This window comes from Phycodurus eques, chromosome 19 (genome assembly GCF_024500275.1).
Source record: "Phycodurus eques isolate BA_2022a chromosome 19, UOR_Pequ_1.1, whole genome shotgun sequence".
In the NCBI taxonomy this organism is placed as follows: domain Eukaryota; kingdom Metazoa; phylum Chordata; class Actinopteri; order Syngnathiformes; family Syngnathidae; genus Phycodurus; species Phycodurus eques.
This window is the reverse complement of record NC_084543.1, coordinates 9,343,421-9,368,096: the sequence shown is the minus strand read 5'-3', so window position 1 is coordinate 9,368,096 and position 24,676 is coordinate 9,343,421. Positions and strand designations below refer to the sequence as shown.

At 39.6% G+C, this 24,676-nt stretch overlaps 1 protein-coding gene across 3 annotated transcripts; it reads right to left on the bottom strand.

The window, feature by feature from the left end:
- Window positions 1-758: 758 nt before the first annotated feature.
- On the bottom strand, window positions 759-23,246 carry arhgap27 (Rho GTPase activating protein 27). Of its 3 annotated transcripts, none has more exons than XM_061706593.1 (18): window positions 23,114-23,246; window positions 21,732-22,026; window positions 10,317-10,745; window positions 9,629-9,871; window positions 9,338-9,418; window positions 9,132-9,257; window positions 8,753-8,839; window positions 7,269-7,336; window positions 7,055-7,142; window positions 6,719-6,820; window positions 6,538-6,636; window positions 5,662-5,758; window positions 5,458-5,586; window positions 4,432-4,530; window positions 4,277-4,354; window positions 4,020-4,151; window positions 2,828-2,933; window positions 759-1,210 (listed from the first exon to the last, which is right to left on the bottom strand). In XM_061706593.1, the coding sequence occupies exons 1-18, from the start codon at window positions 23,167-23,169 to the stop codon at window positions 1,033-1,035; spliced, it is 2,493 nt and encodes an 830-aa protein (XP_061562577.1). In that variant the 5' UTR covers window positions 23,170-23,246; the 3' UTR covers window positions 759-1,032. The 3 variants fall into 3 exon arrangements, with proteins under 3 accessions (XP_061562577.1, XP_061562576.1, XP_061562578.1); XM_061706592.1 differs by having other exon boundaries at window positions 21,732-22,179; window positions 23,114-23,202; XM_061706594.1 differs by lacking the exons at window positions 21,732-22,026; window positions 23,114-23,246 and adding an exon at window positions 13,512-13,712.
- Window positions 23,247-24,676: the final 1,430 nt, after the last annotated feature.

Genomic DNA, 24,676 nt, shown 5'->3' with positions numbered 1-24,676 from the left:
TCATGTAGCGCCGTTGACAGCTTCCGCAACCACGTCCGACAACAAAATAGTTCCGATGCACTACATTGAATGGAAAAGAAAAACGGACGTTAATTCTGACTAAATTAATACTGCACGACAGCGAATCTAGTGAGGATGAGCGGTTCAGAAAATGGATGGATGTAGAATATTAATAAGCTCAATTAATAGTCTAGTGTGAGGTAACCTTAAATGGTCTCACAGTATATTTACATTTCAAACAAATAAAACCATGCCCTCCTGTTATTTTTTTTTTTTTAGCTCTAATGAATACGTCTCTGTGGGCAGGGTAACCTAGTGGTTATCATGTCGGCCTTAAGAGTTCGAAGGTCAAACCTCTTCCTGTGTGGCGTTTTCATATTTTCTCAGTGCTTACATCAGTTTCCTCTTTTCGATTTCACACCGTCTTCCTTGCAATTTCCAAAAAACACTGAAGACTGAAATGTGTGTGACTGAATGTTTTGTCGTTGTACCCTGCCATTGACTCTGGCGACCACCAGTCCATTGTGCCTCACTTCTTTCCAAAAGTAAGCTGTGATAGGCTTCATCTCACCCGTGACCCTAAAAAGGTCGTGCTTTTTAAAATGGATGAATACATCTGTATTACTTTGCCACCAACAAGTTATTCAATTACCATTGCATTCAATAATTTTGCCTTTTAAAGCATCGTCAGAAAAATATAATCAGTCGTCTTTTTTTTCAAAGTTATTTTATTATGGAATTACATTGTATAACATTTTTGACAACTTTCAGCATATCAATGCTGTGTAATTCTATTTTACAGCACATGCATTTTCTTTAGCGGCCACCTCCTCTCCAGTCTGTCAATCTATATATACAGTAGTTCTATGTTGTCACTAAAGAAATTAAAATACAGCATAGATATTGTTTTAATGCAAACAATCTATATTGGGGGGTTTTTCACAATGGCTTGCTCATATTAATAGCTGTATACATTTCTATAGTACAATCGTGTCACAAGATGTGTCGTGTTAAATCTTCAAATAAACTCCTTCAGCCCGAGTGGAAAAGGCACTCGTACTCGTTGAGGATGAATTCCACTAACTGGTTCTGGAAAACCATGTGCATGGTGATGTTGCCCGACTCCGACTCAGGCCGCAGGAGTGTCGGCCCGAACACGATGGCCACATTCTGCACCGTCATGCGGTTGTCCTCGCCACACTGGATGACCCTGACGACACGCAACAAATCGATACGATAAAATCAATGCAGTGAACAATCTGTGATTCCCAAACTCACCTCAACTCGCTATTGGTAATGGTGGAAGTTAAAAGGGTAGCTGCTCAACAGTTAAAAACAAAAAAATATATGACGTTTTTTCTCTGATAGGTAAGAAAGTTTGCAAGAAATGTGTACAGTACTTCTTTGGGAAAATTAAAATTTTTCTTGAAAAATTGAAGTGTTTGTATTCAATAAAATTTAACTTTTCTATTGGAAAAGTAATGGTTTCTTCAGTTTTTCTGAAAGTAACCACCTATTTAAAAAAAAATGATGTGAAAATACATTCATTCATTCATTCATTCATCATCCATTCCGCTTATCCTCAGTTGGGTCGCGTGCGTGCTGGAGCCGATACCAGCCTACCACCTATACCACCTATCTCCGGGCGAGAGGTGGGGTACACCGTGAACTGGTCGCCAGCCAATTGCAGGGCACATATAAACAAACAAACCACTCACACTCACATTCATACCTACGGGCAGTTTAGAGTCTTCAATTAACCTACCCTGCCTGTTTTTGGGATGTGGGAGGAGACCGGAGTAAACCCACGCAGGCACAGGGACAACATGCAAACTCCACACAGGCGGGGCCGGGATTAGAACCCCGGTCCTCAGAACTGAGGCAGATGTGCTAACCAGTCGCCCACACCGTGCCGCTTTGAAAATACAATACCTACAAAAAATATTTTTTTCCCTGGGAAAAAAACATTCTTGGGGGGAGGGAAAAAAACTTTTTTCTTGGAAAAATATTTTTTTCATCAGAAAATACGTTTTTATTTTTGTTTTAAGAAACATGACTTTTTCGCAGAAAAACAAGACATTCTTGGAAAGACCTTTTCTCACTGAAAATTACAACTTTCTTCTCACAGTAAGTGCCCAATTAAAAATAAGTTGTTTGCCATATCGAGTACGTATTTACGTATTTAAAAAAATGGAGTATCTATGTATCATCACCAAGTCAAAAAATTAATATGGCTAACAGGAAAGTAGTACTGTAATTGATCAAATTTACAGGTTGCAACAGTGTTAACAGTTGCTCAACATTTAAAAGCTAAAAAAAGAAGACTTTTTTCCCTCTAAAAAAATAAAAACATTCTCAGAGAATTATGATTTTTCTTGGAAAATGTAAACTTTTTCTCAGAAAATTACAACTCCATACCGTATGAATTGAAAACCTCAACAAATTAGCACTTTTACTTTAAAACAGACATTTCTCAGAAAATGACCTTTTTGGAGAAACACTTTCTGAGAGGGAAACATTTTTTATGTTATTTTTTCTAAAATAAATTAAAAACCTAAAGATTATTACCTTTGTCTTAGAAAAATAAGACATTCTTGGAATATTCCAACTTTTCATGAAAAATGACAACTTTTCGCATTGAATAAGTTAGGTGCCCTACTAAAGATGAAGAGTCCTTTGCGTTGCGAAGTGGCAACGTACACACCAGCATCCTCGCACTTCTGGTGCAATTTTTACAAATCCCTAAGCCCCGCCAATAGCGGGGGTTTCACTGTACAATAGAGAGCAAAGTACATTTTTAGATGTGAAGACAAATATCGACACTGACCGCCGTAGATGTCCAAACAGGAGTTTCATGGTGTCGTGATTAGGGGCGGGAAGAGATTTGACAAACTCATAAATTCGACACACCTTTGTGTTGTAATCCGTCAGTCCTGCAACAACAAAAAAGGAAGATAAATACACTCATTGGGCACAATACATCTGTGCAATGAAATAACCACAAATCTGCCTTTAAAAAGATAACGCTCAGTTTTGCTTGAGAGGTATTCATTTAATATTATGTTTATGATCTCATACTGACAGCTGATGTAGCTTAATAATCAAAATATTAATCACAGCATTTGTGTCAAATAAACAAAATGACTTGAGTCTGTTTTATTTTGATCAGTTTAGGAGAAAAAACTAAAAATTTAAGCAGGAAAAAATACAACTGTGCAGAAGTTGCTGACATAAAAAACATACATTTGTTATTAATACAATCAGTAATGTATACAGAAAATATAAAAGATGGTCTAACCTAAAGTTAATTTAACTGAATTGAAATGAGTATGATTTTATAAACAAACCATTCAGCAAATAAACTACATACATATTAATATTCTGTTGTATCATGAAATTAATAAGCTAAAAAAATCCAACATGAATGTAAATGTTCTTGTTTAAAACTTTGGTTATGATTTTTAACCAATAATTTAATCAAACAAATTGGAAATATCAATTCAATGACATAAATATTAATATTTTGTTTAATCTTGAAACAGATCATATACAAAAATAATATTAAAGTTGCTCCAATATTAATTTAATTTTACTGAATTACAACTCTTATGATGATTTTTTAAACCATGATTTCATCAAATAAAATATTACCGTGAATATAAAATACATTACATATATATGAATATTCTGTTATATCATACAATGAACAATGTACAAAAAATAGTAAAGTTTGTCTAACAATCAAACTGAAAATGGAAAATACAGATAAAAGATAAAGAAGATACAAATTGTATTTAAAAAAGTAAATTACAATTGTATAACACAATATCAATAAGACTACTAATATACTAAATTATGAAAGTTACTCCAAGATGAGAACAGAAATAAATCATTTAAAGTGATTATTTTTTATTTATTTATATATATATATAATTTTTTTTTTGAGTAATAAAATTCAATTGTGGAGAACCAGTTACAGTACATGTTGTGTTTTGTTGGCGGCAAAGGGTTTGTCTCACTGATGGCAGAGATGAACTTGTCAAAGTGGCTGAAGGGAAAAAGTGGCTCGGGAAGCTCGCGGAAAAACAGCTTCAGTGCTCCAGTGAGGACGTGAGCGTCCTCCCACTGGCCATCCTCTAGGTCCAGTTCCTCTGTTGGAAAGCACGATAGGTGGTGAGCATGAGGTAAAAGAGAACAAAAAAAACCTTCTTGTGAATAAACCTGAGATTCAATTTGAAGGCCATATCGCAGAGCCCTATAACAAGGTTATCGTTACCGTGATCTGCCTTGTAGCGCAGTCTCTGGATGACAGCGAGGTTCCCGCTGACCCTATAGAGTCCGTCGATATCCAAACCTGGAAGTCAACACATCAAGTTATTTGGTCAGCCGACAAGGTGTGCTCGTCACAACGAGGGGGAGGGGGTGCGTTACCTTTCCTCTCCAACGCTTTAATGCACTTCTCCACAAAGCTCGGAACGGTGGTCCTCTCCTGCGCGCAAAGCGTGGCCAGGTGGCAGCCGAACACGTTTTCTGCAGGTGGGACAGAATGCCTTAATAAAATAGAGTGCTGTAATAATGAGAAACTGTTTATCAGGGGGGATATGTATCAAACCCACATGCAATCCATGAAAATCCATTATATAGACTATTAATATTTTTTAGATCATTTTCCCCTCTCCCACACGTTTCAAACATACTTATTAAAAGACAATTTTTAAACACTGATTTGATCACAAACAAAAAGAACTGAGATCACCTCATTGCTTTCAACACAACACGATTATGGCTCGGAAAATGACCTTTGAAGTACGGAAATTCAAAGTTTCATTCTGTGTTGGTACCATTCACGACAGAACAGGAACACGGGAAAGTGTGTGAAAGGGGCTAATGAAAGCACTAGAACAGTGGTGGGAAAAGTATGGCCCAGGGGGACACATACTGCTCCTGTTACTTCTCAAGAATTTCTTAATTTAAACACAGTTATTCATTTATCGCATTAACTGGATAATTTATTTATTGTGAATAATTAAATAAAACCTATATATAGCACAAAAAAGATATACATATTTTAAACATACATTTTATTTAAGTATTATTATTTAATTGAATTTAATTAATTATCAAGAAATACAATTCAAATGAGTATGAATTTTAATTTTTTGATATTACAATAACATTTAATTTGTTGCATTAAGTTTCTCAAACAATTGGCTAAAATATAAATAAATAAATAAAATCAAAATATTAGTAAAATAAACAATTTAGATATATTTAACACACAGGAGCTTGCCAACCAATGCTCTACAATGTCACTTAGTAGGGGAGATACCTGCACTCAGGCCCAATAGTCCCAAAGAAATCTTTCTGACTCGCAGCCACACCGTAACTTTATCTGCCAGCTCAGGTGGGTCATCGCCCCATTCGACCCCGATGCAAGTGGAGTACAGTACACTGTACCTCGTATGTATCCTTTCTCCTTGACTGCCTGAAGCGAGGGACGCTTCAAGAGGAACTTGATCAGCTTGGTGCGAACCTTCTTTGGGTCGGTTTCTCCGCCGCTGGTGTTGTTGACACTCGGCCTGGAGGCTGACAAAAGAAATATAGATGTTTTATTTAAAATGACAGCCGCTCACGCCTTCAACCGACCTAAATGCAGCTCACCCCTACGCCAGTCGCTGGCAATCTGTTGCTCCACGGCGCCGATCTTCTCATACAAGTCGTCGCCGTCCTCCTCCTCGGAGCGGTGGTCCTGGTACTCCTGAAGGACAAAGACCCACGGGAGACAATTACATGGGTGTGTCACAGGTTCTGTTCTATGGCTATCATCACACATTGCTCTTTAGTGCCAAGGCTACATGAGAAGATCAACACTACGAGTGAATTAGCTCATTTTAACTTCGCCAGCAAGGTATACTTAAAAACAGGGAAAATAGTGAGGGGAAAACTAATAATCATAATAATAATAATTTTAAAAACATCTAAAACTGAATGACAATAAATAAAAAGGGAAACATTGTTGAACAGTAAATATTACATATTACATAAAATGATTAAACCCCAAATAATATATTTAAAATACAAAATAAAAGTGATCAATTACAAAATATTTACTCCATATAAATAACACATGTAAAACTAAAAAAAACTATATATAATAAAACATGGTTACAAATTAAATACAAAAACATAAGACTAAATAACATATTCAAAAGCAAAAAAAGACAACACTGATTAAAAATTTATATAATTAAATTATAAAATACAAATAAAATCTTTTAAAAACAAAATAAAATTAAACTAAACTAATTATTACAAATAAACAACCCATTACATAAAACAGTAAATACAAATATCAAATATTCAATAAAAAAATAAAAGAACAAGCTATAGAACACTGAATACAAAATGACAAAGATTCAGTAGAAAAATATTTAATACAACAAAACATGACATAAATACATAAGAAGAGTGAAAATAAATAACAAATACTAATAAAATAATGTTTAAGTAAATTTAATAATTTCAGTGAGGACTTACCAGTTGTCGTATAGTGTCTAGTAATACTTTGTGCCAGTCACTGATGATGCTCTCAGTATCGTACTGGAGCAGAAACTCAACGCCGTTCCTGCTTTTTAACTAAAAAGAAAAATCAAAAGTCAAGCAAATTAAAATTTTCTAAAATTTCACATAACGGTGAAGGAAAAAGACGTCAATGAACCTCTAAAACATTCTTCTTGCTCGATTTGTCCTTGGAGGCCCAACTGATCATGGCGCCTCGCAGGTCCACTGACACCTCTGAGACGATCTGATTGGTCTTGCTCTTGGAACGAAAATACAGTGTGAGAGTGGACACAAAACAGGCGATGTGACATTCCTACGACGAAAGCGTCTATCAGCTCCAGGCAGAGCCTTTGTCGTCTGAGTCACATGAATTTAGATAATTTTGGGGTGAGCTGTCAAAGTCATACACAAACTGTTCAGCAAAACTGACTGGCTTCCAAGTTGTGCAGTGTGAACAGGAACGCAAAAGGGCAGAGAAGAAAAAGAGAACTACCGAAACTCCTGCCGCTGTCGATTTTGGGTCTTTGTGGAAGGTCAGTGTGCCTCCATGCAGGACCGTCCAGGTCTGGGCCCAGTTTTTCCTGCATGAGCACAGAGCAGAGCCAGAGGGCAATTTGAAACCAAAAACACTCTGAAAGTTAAACAGAAAGCTTCTAGATCTCAAATATGACAACCCAAAAACACCTCGAGGGGGAATTTGGACTCACCTCACTTTTTTGCCATTTTCAGACACTTTTGTCTTGTTGAGGATTCCGGCTTTCTCCAAGTTCTGCACCTGAAATCCAACCACAGACTGCTATTTCAGGACAAGGACAGTACAAAAGCTGGTTAATGTGATACACAAACGTGTGGGACAAACAGCAGACGGAAATGAGAACGAGTAACATCATCATACACAATGTGTGGTCCTATGCCCCACTGACAAACTAGAATTTGTGTCACGGTGTCATTATGTGAGAGCCACGTAGCAAAATAATGATATAATGGAAAGCTCTCAAAGCAGGCTTTCATTTGAAGTATGACTCCAGGTACTTTGTCATAAATTCCTTTTTGACCTGGGCGCCGCCTCTGAAGTTCAATGATGATGAATTGTTACCAATCAGCTGAGCAGTTATTTATCTACAACATGTCCACCATGTTTGGAGGTAATTCGATTAAAAGTAATTGAGTATAATTAGGAATTCTGTCAGAGGTTGGCGAACATTTGTGGTCAAGGGCCACATTGGAATTTTAAAAAGGACAGTTGGGCCAGGTCATTCAGGTTAAAAGTAAATAAATAAAACGTTGCTATACATTAACCAAGTTTGGAGATGGTTAATTAGGTAAAATAGTGGAGATAAATAAGTTTGTTGGTATTGGACATGTTTGACTTTGCAATGACCTTTACGTAACATTTTGTGGCGCAAAGAACATAGCGTGGTGAGCATCAAGTGATTTCATGCTGATTGGTGAGCATGAGGGTGATGAAACAAGACGAGCAAATAAAAATGAACGAGAGTCAAACATGCAAACAAACAACAAGGTAGGGCTGGGCGACATGGCCTTAAAATAAAATCTCTGAAGTGGCCCTCAGCAAAATATTTGCTGCATGGAAGCACAAACCTCGGGTCAAAAGTTTTCAACGTTGATAAATCACTGCTTTTGCAACGCATAAACGGTCGCCATGTCTTTGGCAACATTAAGCTCGATTGCCTTCCACCAGGACCCTTTCTTGTCATAAATAAAACAGTGAAAATTATTCCATTCATGTTGTTTGTTTCTTTGCATAAAATAAAATCACTTGTCACTTTTTTGTAAAAGAGTTGCTAGAGGGGGTCGAAAAAGTCATAAAATAGAGCAACCAAATCACTTTGTTCGCAACACCGACTCTGCTTTTGTAAACTACATCCTCTCTGTTAGCTGCCATGTTTTCAGTGTATGTGTGAATTTAATCTATACATTTGAGTAATCGCCAAGCCCTACAAAAAGGTGCTCTATGGCATTAGCATTAGCACATCCAGCGCCCGTCATAGATCGAACGCTGTTTTCTACGGCTCTTGTACTAACAACCCACGTTATACCGCAGCCACCTGGAGGTCAGGTAGTAGGGGTTTCTCCAGAGTTGAAACCCAGGAGCCTTCACAGGGCACAGAAAATGATGTTGAAAAATATGCGCGCATCACTTGGTGGAGAGTTGCCCGGTGTCACTCACGTTGGGCTGCGCCTCGGGGGTGTTTCCCGTGCTGGAGCTGTCGCTGCTGTAGTCCGACGTGGTCCTCCGGTGGGTCAGGACGAAACTCTGCGGAGAGGCCATTGAGAGCACGGTGTCAAAATGTGCACTTGAATGTTGAATTTCACATACATACATACTTGTACACAGACATACTATATATATATATATATATATATATATATATATATATATATATATATATTAGGGTGACTGAAACAGCAACAATTTTTAAAAAGAACATTTTAAATAGAATATGTATGAACCATATGATGCACACTTTATATAAAATAATAATAAAATAAATATAATCAAATCATGACTTCGTTGACATGTTATGGAGGTGCGTGAGTGCTCCTACTGCGTCATCTTGGACTGAGGCGAGCTGGGTCGGTCCCACGCTATGTCTCCAGTTCGTGATGACAGACATCTCATCAGCTTCCACACCGTTCTCCTCCTGGGACAGCCCCGGCAACGCAACGACTGCCTGCACCGGGACGATAAGACGTGGTGGGAAACTGTGGGAGACCATTTAAGCAAGTGGTCGCCTTGAAGGGTTGCCATTACCTCAGGCAGGTTCCACTGGGACTTGGATCCGTCTCTCAGGTAGTAGTAAGTCTGGCCCAGGTCGTCCATGGACTTGACCCACTGTCACAGAACATAACTAAGTCTTTATACAGTGAAGCACCAATTTGCGGCAGGGGTCAGCCACTCTCCCCTACGAATAGCGAGAGAACACTATACAGTAAAAACCCATAAAAGATGATCGATTAAAAAAACTCTGTGCTATAGTGGGGACACATACGAAGAAATACAATATAGCAGGGGAACACTACATACATTAGCGGTCAAAACTACCTGCTCTAGCGAGTGCTCGTTGGTGAACACCCAGGTGCCATTGGGCTCCACGATGAGGCTCCAGCCGGACGGCGTGCTGCAATCCAGGCTGGCCCGGGGGATTACGGTGCGGCTCACGTAGGACAGGTCGTATTCCCTGGGAGATGTGGGCGACCCCATGGTAGGGGACTCCTCGTCAGGATCAGGTCTATCAGCACCTCCAGGGTAATCTTCCGAGTGGTAGTCTTCCTCGGGTAGCTGAGGCTGGGAATGTGACAGGAATGGTGTTAACAATGGAACCTGAACCCTAACCTTAACCGGAACCCTAATCCTAACCCAAACGGTAACCCCAAATCCTAACCCTCATCCTAGCCTAAACCTAATCCTATCTCTAATTTGCGCTAAACAATGTGCTGCCCAGTTTAATCCTATTTGTATTATTTCTTTGGTGGGATATTAAGAAAAACCCATAACTGATAGTGTGTGACTGCTGAGATTTTCTTCTTCACTCCAGAAAGAAGGAAAAGAAGGACGAATGTCGCGAAAAGAACTAGAGACATTGTACACTACTGCAGTATGCTTTCCTGATGGGAATGAGTGGCATCACTCAGGGGGTTAAAGCCATTAAAAAGGAGGCTGCATTAGCCATCTTCCCCTGAGCGAAGCTAAAACAGGAAACAGGAAGTAGAGCAGCCAGCCAGGTCCTCACCGACTTGTCCTGGTGAAAGCGGTGCACGCTCATAGGCTCCATCAGGGGGGGGTACGGGCTGAGTGGCTCCGGCGGCTCCCAGGACGTCTCCCCAGACATGGCGTTGTAGAAGTAGGGGCACCCGCTGCGCTCATCCACTATCTGCTCCCAGTCTGATGCCCACGCCGGGCGGGAGGCGGTGGACAAGAAGTATGTGGGAGACCGAGATGGTAAGGGGGGAAGCGGTTCAGGGTCAACTGACGACTTGGCGAGGGGGTTTTCCCAGGTGGTGTGCCCTGTGGCGGGGTGGTAGTAGTAGTCCTGACCGCTCTCCGGATCAAGGTGCACCTCCCATCCGTCAGGGTCCTGGTAGGGCGGCGATTCGGCGGGGTTCTGGCGAAGCTGAGCTACGTTGACGTAGATGGGCGCTCGTACACTCTCATCATCCACCTGTGAAAAAGATTGTATGTTTCAGAACAAACGCTAATGCTCCATCGCTTAACCTTGCTCACAGAAAGTCTGCTGGCACCTGGCTACTCATTGACCCAAGCTTGTGACCTCAGAGCATAAATTTCAAAAAATTTCACTACTACTTAAAATCAAAACATTGTTAGATGGCCCTATACTGCCACCAACTGGCTTGGAGGATGGAACATGAGGTGCTAGATTATTATCTTTCTTTGTAAGCAACTACAAGATTAATCTTTACATACTTTGTGGGTAAAATTTGACCAGCATTGACAAATAACAGCAATAATAAAAATTACCATAAAGGCCATTCTTCAAACAGAAAATTGGAAAATACAATAAAGTGACCCAAATTACACAAAAATAAAAATATTCTAAAATGTTATTCTTTTTTAAAGGTGCTACAACGTTTGTGTACACAGAGACTGTCTGTGTCTGCTAAAAATTTCTTTTAGATTTTCCAGGTTGTGTTAAATCTAATGGTGGTAATGGGGAATCTTAAAACTGCAAAACTGTACAGTGGTAACAGTGGTGACAGTGGTAACGGTGTTCAAGAGGCAGCCTGAAACAGTGCCATGTTTCTCCGCCACATTTGCACAGGTTCCCACAGAAACTCTTGGCCTGGGTCGAAATTGACCTGGAACATATTATGTGTTCATGGAAAATGCACAGTATGTAAGGGTAAAATAACACTGTCAATACGGCGGAGCAATTCATTGATTTTATCAATTAATTTGAATGTACATTTTTTGCAACAACATGGCAACGAACGGAGAGGTGCTTGTTAATAGAGGTCTTTTGTCTTGGGATCTGTCCAATTCCTTCTATTTAACTTGTGTTGCTAATTGGAGGGGGGTGGGGGGGTAATCCAGCCAAATAAAAAAGTCAGCGCGAGCCCGCTGGGTGTACTGACAGCAAGGCTGGCGTGTCATATGCCCCGTGTGTTCCCGTGTGCATTTGCAGTTCGATCACGCCTTCTGTCTCTACGGTCTCTGATAGGCTGTTCCTGTTGCACCGTGCCAAATTCTATAATAATAATTCTAATTAAATTAGAAGCATTAGACAGGGCCAGAGAGAGATGATTTTAATAATAATACGGGTATCATATATAATAATATTCTACTGTCAGGCTGTACAGTTTTAACATATAAGACAAAATGTATTTTTTAAACTGCAAACTCTACCTTTAATTATCGCCCAGGCCTAATAGAACAGCACTGTAGTTTGGAGATATTGCTAGATTTTGAGTGACTACGTCATTTTTATTTCATGAATGTCCTTATTTTATAAAATAGAAAAATTTAGATGATAAATGCTGAGTCCGCTCACAGGAAGTAGCCTGCAGCAGAGTCACACCGCAAACTGAAAGTGTTCCTCCCAATATTGTCACCATAGAGGTATTTCAATTCTCTTTCGTCAACACAACAAACGTCTGATATGAAATCCTGGCACATGAATAAACACACAAAACCACACATTTCATCAGTGACAACAAGCAAATGCTTACAAACACAAGTACCACTAATCAGTATGTTTAGAAATAGTGAAATTACATTTCCCTTCTCATTGTTTCTGTGACAATGGTAATAAAGGGCTGTATATAAATCTACATAATAATAAATCAATCTATTCTAATCTACTACTTCTAGGACTACTCTTTTTTTCTTCTTTGTATTTTCCAGGAGTCCAGATGGTCTGTGGCACCTTACTGCCTCTCACAGGTCGGTTTTGGTAATACAACAGACCTCTGGTTAGAGGGATAAGACTTACGATATCCATATGTGGGGTCAGTTGTGCATTCAAGGGCCACAGGAAAAACAACAACTGTGCTGGGTGGTTCTCCACTGCACTACAGAATGCTAGAAGCAAGCCAAACTTCCAGAGTCCAGCAGGTAGTTGTTAGAGAGGCCACGAGGAGACGTAGTCTGAGCATCCTTTGGTATGGACGGAAGTGTAATTGTTGTGTTGCAGTGTGGCGTCAGGGTTTGCCGCAATCAGCTGTGTTGTCAAAATGGCAACTCAGGCAGCTTTGAAGGATATGATTATGCATTTTTTTTCTCACAATTTAAAGAGTTCCCAGGTGTTTCAATAACATCTATGTGACATGCTTTTGTCAAAATACCCCAATGATCAAAAATTCTAGACATACTGTATATTTTTACTCCTTATTTCTTGTCATTATGAAACTGGCCCGTTTTAGGAGCGGATGTGAAATTTGTAAAGGCTCACTCACACATTTTACAAAATAGGCAAAAAAAATACATATTTACTTGGTTGTTTAAGTTCACACTTGAGGTGTGAGGAACCACTCCAGAAACTCAACTATTTGTAAACAAACATGAAAAAGTAAATTTTAACAATAATATGTCCCCATTTAAGAGGAGATATTTCTTTTGAATTGTCCACTTGAGAGCCCTCGCCGTGTTCAAGGTTCAGATGCTACTCCACAAAACAGACTTCTGCATCGAACTTTCACTTTCCTCTAACTGAGAACAAAAACAAACAGCATTTCCGGCAGCTTCTTCCAATGTGAAATTCAATGCTTGTCACACGCAGCATCTAACAGTAGCAAGTTTAGTTAGTCATCATGTATCTGCTGCATTGAGTCGAACCAGGAAGCGGGCAAGAGTTTGTTGTCAACATACGTATCGAAAAAGGGCACATCATTTACAGCACCTGTCAAACAAACTAAAGTAAACCTCCAAACCAAAAACGCTACCATTCGTCATCAAAGCTCATGACACCTACCTGAGGGGATGCCAGTGACTGAGGCAAACCCCGCTGGGCCCGGTGAGCCTGCCACACCGCGGAGTACAGGTCTACCATGTTTGTCTACAGCAGCTCACCCATTGGAGATGAAGGCGAAGGGACAAAAATAGTAAAGACCGTTGGGGCAGACAAGCAAAGTGCATCAGTAACAGACAGAAAGGAGAACTGCGAGCAATGCAGCAGGAAGGGTTGGAGTGGGCATGTGTGCGTCGTGCGTGTGTGTGCGTGCGTGCGTGCGTGCGTGCGTGTGTGCGTCTGTGTGAAAAGATGGAGGGTAAAGGGTAACTGTCTGTGAATAAGCACAGAAACAGCAAGCAGACAGAGCATTTGCAGCTTGTTTGGACTGATTAACGGCAGAAAGTATTGAGTAATTCAATCCAAAAACACTCATCTGTCTCACGTGTCACTAAAAAAAGGTTGCCAAAATATCAGATACAGTCAAGAACCACTACAATAACAAACATGTTATCAAAATAGGAGTTAGGAAAATGTATCATTACACCATCAGTGACTCCGAATTTTAAAAAAATTGCAATAAATTATTTTGTCGTATCATTTAAAAAAAGTGCGCACCTACTGTATTAATGGGAACTGGTATGCTACCTCGCAAACATAATAAACCAATTACTACTAACTACCTTAGCTTTGGGACAATTAAACGGTCTGACGTGATTTTGACGTATCATCGCATAAATCTACATTCACTACATGAATAAAGTTTGAATTTTTAGAACAAAAGGCATACCATTTCAGAAATAAAAGTTCTATTGTTTTCAAGAAAAGGTAAATTGTTTTGGAGAATATAGTCTTTTCCCAAATTAAAGGCATATTTCCAAATATTACGTTGTATTTTTTAAAATAACTTAAAAATCTTCCCTTTTAACTTTGACTTCCATCCCAACAAAATATTTTCCTGAAATAATACGACTTGGCGGCTGGTTAGAGCGTCTGCCTCACAGTTATGAGGACCGGGGTTCAATCCCTGGCCCCGCCTGTGTGGAGTTTGCATGTTCTCCCCGTGCCAGTGTGGGTTTTCTCCAGGCACTCCGGTTTCTTCCCACATCCCAAAAACATGCATGGTAGAATAATTGACGACTCTAAATTGCCCGTAGGTGTGAATGTGAGTGCGAATGGTTGTTTGTTTGTATGTGCCCTGCGATTGGCTGGCAACCAATCAGTTCAGGGTGTACCCCGCCTCTTGCCCGATGACAGCTGGGATAGGCTCCAGCACGCCCGCGACCCTAGTGAGGAGAAGCGGCTCAGTAAATGGATGGATGGATGGATAATACAACTTCATTGTCAACGACTCACGTTTTTTACCTCTACACAGTGGTTAAATCCTTATTACATTTGGATTACATGGATGTTAAAACGTTACTTTAAAGGCTGGGTAATTTTGCTTTTTTCTAGTTGTAATAAACAGTAGTTAATTTCTCTTTACACTTGTATGACAGGTAGCAATGTCAATTAAAATTGTGCACAGCATTAGCATCATTATATAGTGTTTAATTTCTCTTTATGCCTTCTTAAAATGTTAAAATGTGGCTGGAAATGTGTTGAGCTGATTAAGGTTTTACAACAGAAATTATTTAACGAACTATTTTTGTCATTTAGGTTTTTTTTTTTTCAGCTACAAAAATGGGATTTTGTGTCGACTAGCTTACTGCATGTTGATTCGATGGGGATTTTGAAGCAGCAGCAGCGAGCCTGATTGATTCACCACTTTAGCAGGCATGCAGTCGCACAATGGGACGCCCATTTGGGGCCCAAATCACGCCACAGAGCACACACAGTCGAGCTATTATTGAGTGCCCCTAGCTTCCCCCCACTACCACCACCACCTTCTCTCCACGTATAACACATTCCTCATGACCCAAAATCCATCAGAACACCAGAGATGATCCCTGTGAATGCAATACTCACACACCCCTCCCTGTGTGTGCATGTGAAACCAGGCCATGAAAACTTTTGACAAAAGTCAAGTCAGTGGCACAAAAGGAAAAAAGGCCTCATGCGATAAACTGGGACTTCCTGAAGTGAATTGGTGGTACTTCCTGACTAAAAGGCCTCCATGATAACTGCAAATCCCACAGGCAATGCCTTCTTTTCGCTCTTGAGTAAGTAGCTGGCATTTCATTTAAAACCTGTTAAACACAATTGCTTTGTTTTCAGGAGCAAAAAAAAAAAAAACACAAAAACAACGATCTCGTAAATCATCTATCTTTATAATTAGAACAACCTCGTTAGATGTGCATATGCAATGCCTAGCTAGAAAAAAAAATGGAAACACTTCACAAGAGCTGAAATCTCCAGTAAATACAAGTATATTGTGATCATATTTCTTAGGCCTCATGATGACATTATAAACAAAGGTGAGCCTGGAGTGGATCAGTGGCATTGATATATGAAAACAATTAGCACTTAAGTAGGCTACATACCAGTAAAACCAACCCCATCTTGTTAGCCAATGTGTTAATAGCAACATATTAAATCATACAGTTTAAAGGAGACATATTGTGCATTAGTTCACAATTTCAAAAAGTTCTCTCTCTTAATAAGATGTCTGTGGCATGCTTTTGTCAAAATACTGTTAGGATAAAAACATGTATACACATATTTTACAGCATATTTCTTGCCATGGTAAAATTGTCTCGTTTTAGGGGCAGATCAGTGTCATGCAATGTGTCAATCCTCATCTCGCCCAGCATACTGCTGGGCCAATGGTGAGCCTGGCTGTTGTTAGAACGATAACCAGTTGGCTGGCTCTTGCTGACTATTCCTGCCGTTATTTGGCCACCTTCTCCTCCTTGTATAATGTTTACAAATTGTTCAGATTTTCCTGCTCCTATTGCTAGGCAGACTTTGAGAGGGGCTCTGCTGCCCCACAATAGCAGAAAATGGACAGGGAGAGACGACAGGAGGAGAAAGACTGACAGACACACACACCAAGCAAATTGCTCATGACGATTTTCATCCTAATAAAACATCATACGAACATAATAACACAATGTTTGCATATTTTTTCACTGCAGCGCAATCTGATGGACCTGCTAGGGAACTTATCCACACAAAAAAAATAAAAAATCACCGCTGTCGACTAAAAGACTTGTGTATCGAGTGAACGTGCAGACGTGAGCGGATTAAAGCGCAACGAAGGAATGCGTTCGGCTTCCGCTCAAGATGACAGCAGGATCGGTCGCAGCCGGCCGAGAGGTTGACGTCACACTGTCGACAAGATGAAACGAGAACCAGCACGACGGAGAGAGAGTGGGTGTGAGTGAGAGAGCGAGAGAAACAGAACGAGAGAATGAAAGAGGAGGTGTGACCGGACGGGACGCTCTGACACGACCTGTTGGAGCAGTTTGTCGGCTTGCGATGTTTCAACCATTGGTGTAGTTGCCTCCCCAAGGACACTACATTAGGTACACCTGTCAAGACGAGCTCCATTTTGATTGGCAGATATTATGTTGATTGGCAGATATTATGATATTATGTATATTAACACGGACTGTGTTTAATTTCTTGCCCCACTCGCGTACGTCACTATTTACGGTAGTCAAAATATTAGAAACAACTCCTTAGTATGATGCAGTGCAGCTCTACAACCACATTATTAAACATGACATTCGTCGTAAAGCGTGTAGCAGGTGTACCTCATTTTGTGTGACATGTGAGCTGTCAATCATGTTGTGAGAGATAAATATATTTTTCTTAACAGATAATATGAAAATAAGTGCTTCGTCTTGGGAAAAAACATTTATGTGAACGCGATACTTCATAAATTAACATTTCAAATGTTCACACCCCTTCCGACCCTCTCATGGTCTTTCCCTATGTTGAGTTGTAAATATTTGCGGCTTGGAAGCCTAAACTGTATTACTGCTTTTGAAACATAAATGTTAGATACATGTATACATGTCTTTGGCATGTTGAGGACAATTGAAAAATAATATTTTTCTTTAGAGATAATTCAAAAATACAAAACTCAAAAAACGTTAGGGCTATTGGGCTTTTGGGTGAAATTTCAGGATGAACCTCAAACGTACTTAAATTGACCTTCTTAAAACTTTTGAATGCACATGTCCAACTTTTCAATGTTTCAGTACTTTGTGCACAACTTGCGGTTCTCTAACAAGGAACTGAAGGGCAACTATGCCTTTCTGGGACTCTTCAAGTCTCTCTATCTTTGTTTCAACCTTCTGCTCTTCGCTCTCTAGCCACTTCCCTCTGAGAACATCATTTAAAGCCTTGCAACGGTGATGTACCCTTGATCAATTCTTGATCTCATGATGTCAAAATGTGAACAGCATGAAGAGGAATGTTGAAATACCAATTGTAAATGACCCAAGAAATCTATGAGCCATTAATGGATCAAACACCTATTGCCAATTTTGCGTCAAAGAACGTCAAACGACTACAAACAAACATTTAAGTTTAACATCTAAGTTTGTAAAGCCCACACAAAAAAATCCATATTCCAGAATGCACGGCGGCCACCAAAGCGCCACGGGTATCAAACTCATTTTTATCGCGGGCCACATCGTTGTTATGGTTTCCCTGTCAGATATGTTATGACTCTGAAACCAAATAAATGGATACATAAACGTCTCATATCATCACAAATACACAAGAAATGAATGGATAACTAGTTTAGAAATCATAAGCTAATGAAAATTGTTCAACCACTATTCAATTTGTTTTAAAAGGCGGATTGGTAAGAAAAAATGGTTGCAATATCTGTTCTCAACATTATCAACACACATGATTTGCTTTTGCTGGCCACATAAAAGTTTCTGGCAGGCCGGATCTGGCTCCCGGGCCTTGAGTTGGACACCTGTGCCCTAGAAAGTGAATTTGGACTTTCTGAATTGCCACTTGCACGCACACGCGCCCTCCCCTTCCCTTTCGCTCTCTCCTGATGTCACCATGGAGACGGCGCGCCATTGTAGGGAGGGGAATACACTTGGCATGTTGACAGCAAGGGTCTCGTTCATTCACAAACACACGCATCCACACAAAAGTCAAACTGTGACTTTTAAAATGCAGGAATGTGCAGAGACAGACACGAAGAAGCTGGAAAATAAATCACCTGTCCGCCTTAACGTCACTTTTTTTCCCCGGCAACAGGTGCATATCCGCTCACCTGCTGTTCAAACAGGTGACATCCAGCATCAAGACTGTTCACGGTGACACCAGCGTGTTCCCGGGAGCAGGAGCAGGAGCAGGAAGAAGAGGAGGACGGGGCGCACGTTCGGGAAGCTGCAGTTTAGTTTGGGTGTGGTGGCCGCCAAGTTTAACTCTTTCCTGCCATCCAGTTAGCCAGCCCACTGGACCTGTTTGTCACCTGTCACCTGGCACACTGACTCACAGCCGTCGCCTGAGAGCTCTCGCGGCCGACTACGTAAAAAAAACTAAAGGGTGGAAAACATCCCGTAAAAATCTTCCGGACGCAAAGTAAACCCAAACTCTCGATGAGGTGTGGGGGAACTCAAATCATCAGCTGGTCCTTATAACTGAGAGGCTCCTCCTCTTCCTTATTCACATGCTGATGAGCTGGCTGCACAAACATCTCCTCAATCACACACAACACAGCACTCCATTTCATTCAAACAGGATCGAATAAAACTTCAACCCATGTTTTAAAAGGGACATACAGTCCCCTCCAAAGGTATTGGAACGGCAAGGTCAATTCCTTTGCTTTTGTGGTATACTGAAGACATTTGGGTGTCAGATCAAACGATGAATATGAGACAAAAGTTCAGAATTCCATCTTTTATTTCACAAATCAAATCAGGACAGAGCACCTTTTGTTTGAAGCCACCCACTTTGCAAGCGAACAAAAGTATTGGAACATTCATTAATTTTCCGTACCACTTATCCTCACTAAGGTCGCGGTCATGCTGAAGCCTATCCCAGCTATCTTCGGGCGAGAGGCGGGCTACACCCTGAACTGGGCGCCAGCCAATCGCAGGGCACAGGGAAACAAACAACCATTGACATTATTAAATTAACTTAAAGTCAATAACGTTTAAAATTGGGTGGCATAACCCTTACTTGCAATAACTGCATCAAGCCTGCGATCCATGCCTTTACTGAAGCCCCTTTCAGTTCTTCTTTGTTTCTGGGGGTTTCTCCCTTCAGTCTCCTCTTCAGGAGGTAAAATGCATGTTCTATTGGATTAAGGTCCAGTGATTGACTTGGCCAGCCTAGGACCTTCCACTTTTCCCCCCTGATGAAGTCGTTTATACCATCATGAGTTACATCATCAATAAAGACGAGTCAGCCCGTTCCACAAGCATCCATGCAAGCCCAAGCCATGACATTACCTGCACCATGCTTCACAGATGAGCTTGTGTTTTGGATCATAAGCAGATCCTTTCTTTCTCCATACTTTAGCCTTTCCATCACTTTGGTAGAGGTTAATCCTGGTCTCATCACTCCATAAAACTTTGTTGCAAAACATTTGTGTCTCATCTCTGTACGTATTTGCAAAATCCAATTTGGCCTTTTGATTCTTTTTGCTGATAAGTTGTTTGCATCTTGCGTCTTCTCTGTGCATTTCTTCTCTCGATGTCTTCTTCGAACAGTGGATTGTGATACCTTCACCCCTGCCCTGTTGAGGTTGGCAGTAATGTCACTGACTGTTGTCTTTGCGTCTTTCTACACAGCTCTCTCAATGTTTCTGTCATCAACTGCTGTTGATACCCTTGGCCGATCTGTTTGATGTCTGTTGCTCAGTACACCAGTAGTTTCTTTCTTTTTCAGGACATTCCAAATTGTTATATTGGCTATGCCCAATGTTTGTGCAATAGGCTCTGATCGATTTTCCTTCTTCTCTCAGCTTCAGAATGGTTTGTATTTCTCCCATAGACAGCTCTCTGGTCTTCATGTTTGCTTAACAACAAATGCAGTTTTCACATGTGAAACCGAAAGCCAAAAACAAGCACTATCTAATGTTTAAGCAATAATTCTAAAAGCCAACACCTGAGCAACCAGAAACGGACTGTTTCTGGTTGCTCACATGCTCCAATTTGTTTGCTCACTTGAAAAGTGGGTGGGTTCAAAAAAAAGGTGCTCTGTCCTGAGTTGTTTAACACATCTAACTACCATGAAATAAAAGCTGGAATTCTAAACTTTTGTCTGATATTCCTCAGTGTTAGCACAGAACAGTGTAACCGGCATGAGCCTCTGATAATAATGTTTGGCCAAGTCGTCAACGTGGGGTTGGGAGGTTTTGTGTTCGGTAATGTCGTGCGTCAAACCGCTACACTAATTGACGTGTGTATTTAGGTGGCTTGGTGATGAAAAGCTGCTCCACAACTGATAATGGGATCTCTGCGTGCTTTCCAAGTGTGTGTAGGGGGATATGACGAGAACTACACTGTAAAAATATGTCCATAATTCTTCATCTTTGGGGTATTTTGAGAAAGTTTCCAATTTCAAACAAAATGCAAAATGAGTCAAGCATTTTTGACTGCCATGTAACATATTTAAATAAAACTAGAATAAAAATACAAGTACACAACCTTTGAATAATAGAGAAGAACCAGGAAGTATTTGCAGAGCGATGCTGCCACCTATTGGCAACTTGAACGTCTGGCGTTGTGTCATGTGTAAAAATAAGTTTAAGACTATATGACAACTACAGGAATTGACCTAGCCTTGCTACAAATAGCTAAAAACCACGAGTAATTGAAGCCAAAATGTTTATAACTTTCTAGTTAAAACCGTAAATGTGAAACTATGAGCCAAAGACAATTTAATATCATTTTTATCTCATCTTACAACACTACCCTTAACATAAATGGCTTACAGATATTTGATTTTGAAAAATTACACCACACTCTCCATAACAACACTGATTAAACAGCTCCTCCACAAAAATCTAAGCCTGACTCTCAGTTGAGATGTCTCACTACATCATACGTCCAACTGAACGACTGTACTTTCCTATTTAAATATAACACATAACACAACAAAAAACGGTACTAGTTGATTTTTTTTAACTGAGGATAGGTTCCCCCAAAAACACAAATAGGCAAATTCATGAAATGAACTCTGAATGTGTGAGGATTACTGTAAATAAAACCACAGTAAAAACGACACAGGCTTTGACATCATGGAGAAGGTAGAGGAAGGCTTATAGGTCTCGTGTGTACTTTCAAATGGTGTCCATTTACAGAAATAACTTGGTCTTACCTTGTGCATTGCAATGACATTGCAAGAGGGCAACCGATCCTCCTTGTCTAGTCTGACAGTCAATTCCACCTTTGCGTGCAGTCCGTCTCCTCCACCGCGTGTGCTTCTTTCAGGTTTCACCTCAGCTTTGGCGCCACAGACGCCAAACGTGGAGAACCGGCAGGAATCTCCGAGAGCTTCACGGGCCGCAGTCATTGTCGCTTTCGCGTCGAGATCCCGCACATACCGGGCGGGGATGTAGAAGGGCCTGGTGTTGTCGTGCTTGGTGCAGACGTGCCACCAGTGTTTATTAGTCCTGGAGAGCAGGAAGTAGGTTTCGTCGGGCTTGATGGACACGAGGTGGCCATCATGGGTTTCGTATTCACACTCATGCTGGACTGCCGACATCAGCTCAATGCTTTCGTGACAAGTGTTGTCATAGAAGCGGCATCAATACTATGGAGCTGAGCTAAAAAAGTACAAGAAAAGGTAAAGACATGCTAAGTGTATAAACTGATGTACTCATTAGGGATACACCAATTATTGGCTGAGCCGATTATCGGCGCCAATATTTGGCACTTCAACACATATCAGGATCAGCCTTTTTTTTTTTTTTTTTTTTAAATCTCACGGCCGATAAGAGATTAATTTAAAATTGCGTAAACTTCAGGTAACTATTTATTCATTCATTCATTTAAATTTTAGGTTAATGTTATAAGAGATGCTGCTGACACTGGTAACTGCCTGCACTTTGTTTTCATTTGAACTTAAAACAAACTTAAGTGAAAGATTTACATTACAGTTACCAGTATATTGAAATTTTGGAAAACGTTATGTACTGTAGTAAACATTAAGGAGATATGTATTTGTTTGTGTCATTGATTTATTTATGCGTTGTCCTTTAACTTTATACGACATTATGCATTATGCTTTTTAACACATTGCAAATCTGAAAAGCTGTTTAATAAACACATGCTATGCTATTTTTGTTTAAAAAAGTTGGAGGCAATATTTTCCCTTTTACTGCAAATGAATACCACATGAAAAAATCTGTTAAAAATGGTCCTAGATTATTTTACACAACACACACACACACACACGCATATATATATATATATATATATATATATATATATATATATATACATATATATATATATACATATATACATATATATATATATATATATGAAACAATATATATATATATATATATATATATGCGTGTGTGCGTGTGTACATATTTAAAACTCAATGCCACTTTGCCTTGAAAAATATTGATATATTTTATTTTTATTTTACAGGTCTTATAATACAAAATCATAAGGCTAATGTAATCTCGTTTGAAATACTTTCTTCTTTCGAAATCAGACCTACTTGGTTATCAAAGAAACAATAATTACCTGTTTAAAAATCCACAAAATCGACCGACATGTTGGCAGTATGAAAGAAAATCCATCAAGTTTTCCAATTTGACGTGGCCTAATACACCGCAAATGCAGTTAAAAAGTGGTCGGACACTGGTCGGACAACTTCTCGAACAAATTACTATCAAAGCTCAAAAGTTAAAAGACACCGCTGACAAAAAAGATGAAGTGATTTCCTGTTGCTTTTTTCCATGTTTGGTAACCCTCTCCAACGACAAAATGAAACAGATGCTGCTCACATATAACAAGAGTCAGAACTTAAATGAATGAATATTATAATATAATATGAATGAAATTTAATGAATACTGAACTTCCATATTTGTTAACTGTTGTGTACGATATACTGGTCTTATACGAGTTTATAAACATTGAAGAGGATTAAGCACCTTTCTAACATGCATACTTTTCTGTTTACTTCTTTGACTTTTTCTTTTAACTTGTATTAATTAAATCGGCCTCTAAAGGAGTCTTTATTAAGGGACAAAAATATGGCCAAATGTAAACGTTCCCGGATGTTTCATAATTCCTCTCGATTGCGCTCAGCAGCGCGCTGCAGCAGCCGAGCTCACCAACGTGCCTACGTGACGGCCATGTTGGGGAGGTCGACCTTCCCATCAAGGACGATGCATGGGCATTGAAATTAAATCGGGATTTACTCAATTCTCGACCGATTTTCACGAGATTTACTTTTTTTTTTGCCGACGACAAAGTGTGTTCAATCAATACATCATATTTATTTTAAAGTGAAATCAAATTATTTTTGCTAGAGAAAAGGTATTCCCAGTTCCCTTGTTGCAATTTTACAGCGTAACGTGCCACCGCATACAGGACAATGTGCTGGCCTCCTAATTATTTCGATTTCCTTGCCGTCCACACATAGAATGCGTTTACGACTTTGACCTCTCTAGTTTAATGTGGCCGTAGGCACGGATCTCAAAAAGGGCGTGTCGAATCTATGCATTTGCCTATATAGCTGTCCCGTCATGCATTGCGATAATTTAGAATAAAGCTAAATAATGATAAATGTTTCTCTGGTAACTACTTTTAAAAATAACATATAAGGTCCTTACTTTCAAATTTCGTGAGTGCATTCTCGTGTACAAAAACAAAAAAACGACCTATGTTGGCGGTTTAGCCTTTAAACCGGGAGTGTGTATCAAACTGAGCAGGTCGGACGTAACACCTGTAGAGTATCGTTTCCGTAAGATAAATAAATATATATATATATATATTTATATATATATTGAAATAAAACAAATCACTATTAATAGTAAATACAAAACGCGCACTGGTCACATTGGTAATATTAAAATTTGAGTTCAACGTAGCCTAACTCGGCTAGTAACTTTCTAGCATACAAGGACAAAAATTACATCAAGTTAGAGTTAGAGACAACAAATGGTGTACTTGCCCAGTGTAAGTGCCATTTCTTCATGTTTAACGTTTACGAAATCATCTAATTTAAGAAAAATAATAATAATAATAAATGTCCATCTGCTCGCAATATGTCCCACGGGGTTCGTTCAAGTTCACATAGT

What these genes read in the sequence shown, in the direction of transcription:
- arhgap27 (XM_061706592.1), bottom strand. Translation starts at nt 22,118, where the DNA reads ATGTCGGCAGTCCAGCATGAGTGTGAATACGAAACCCATGATGGCCAC. An exon ending in GCGCTACAAGGCAGATCACG is followed by an intron (nt 4,152 to 4,276) that starts GTAACGATAACC and finishes GCTTTCCAACAG; the next exon opens with AGGAACTGGACCTAGAGGAT. An exon ending in CTGTTTGGACATCTACGGCG is followed by an intron (nt 1,211 to 2,827) that starts GTCAGTGTCGAT and finishes GCGTGTCGTCAG; the next exon opens with GGTCATCCAGTGTGGCGAGG.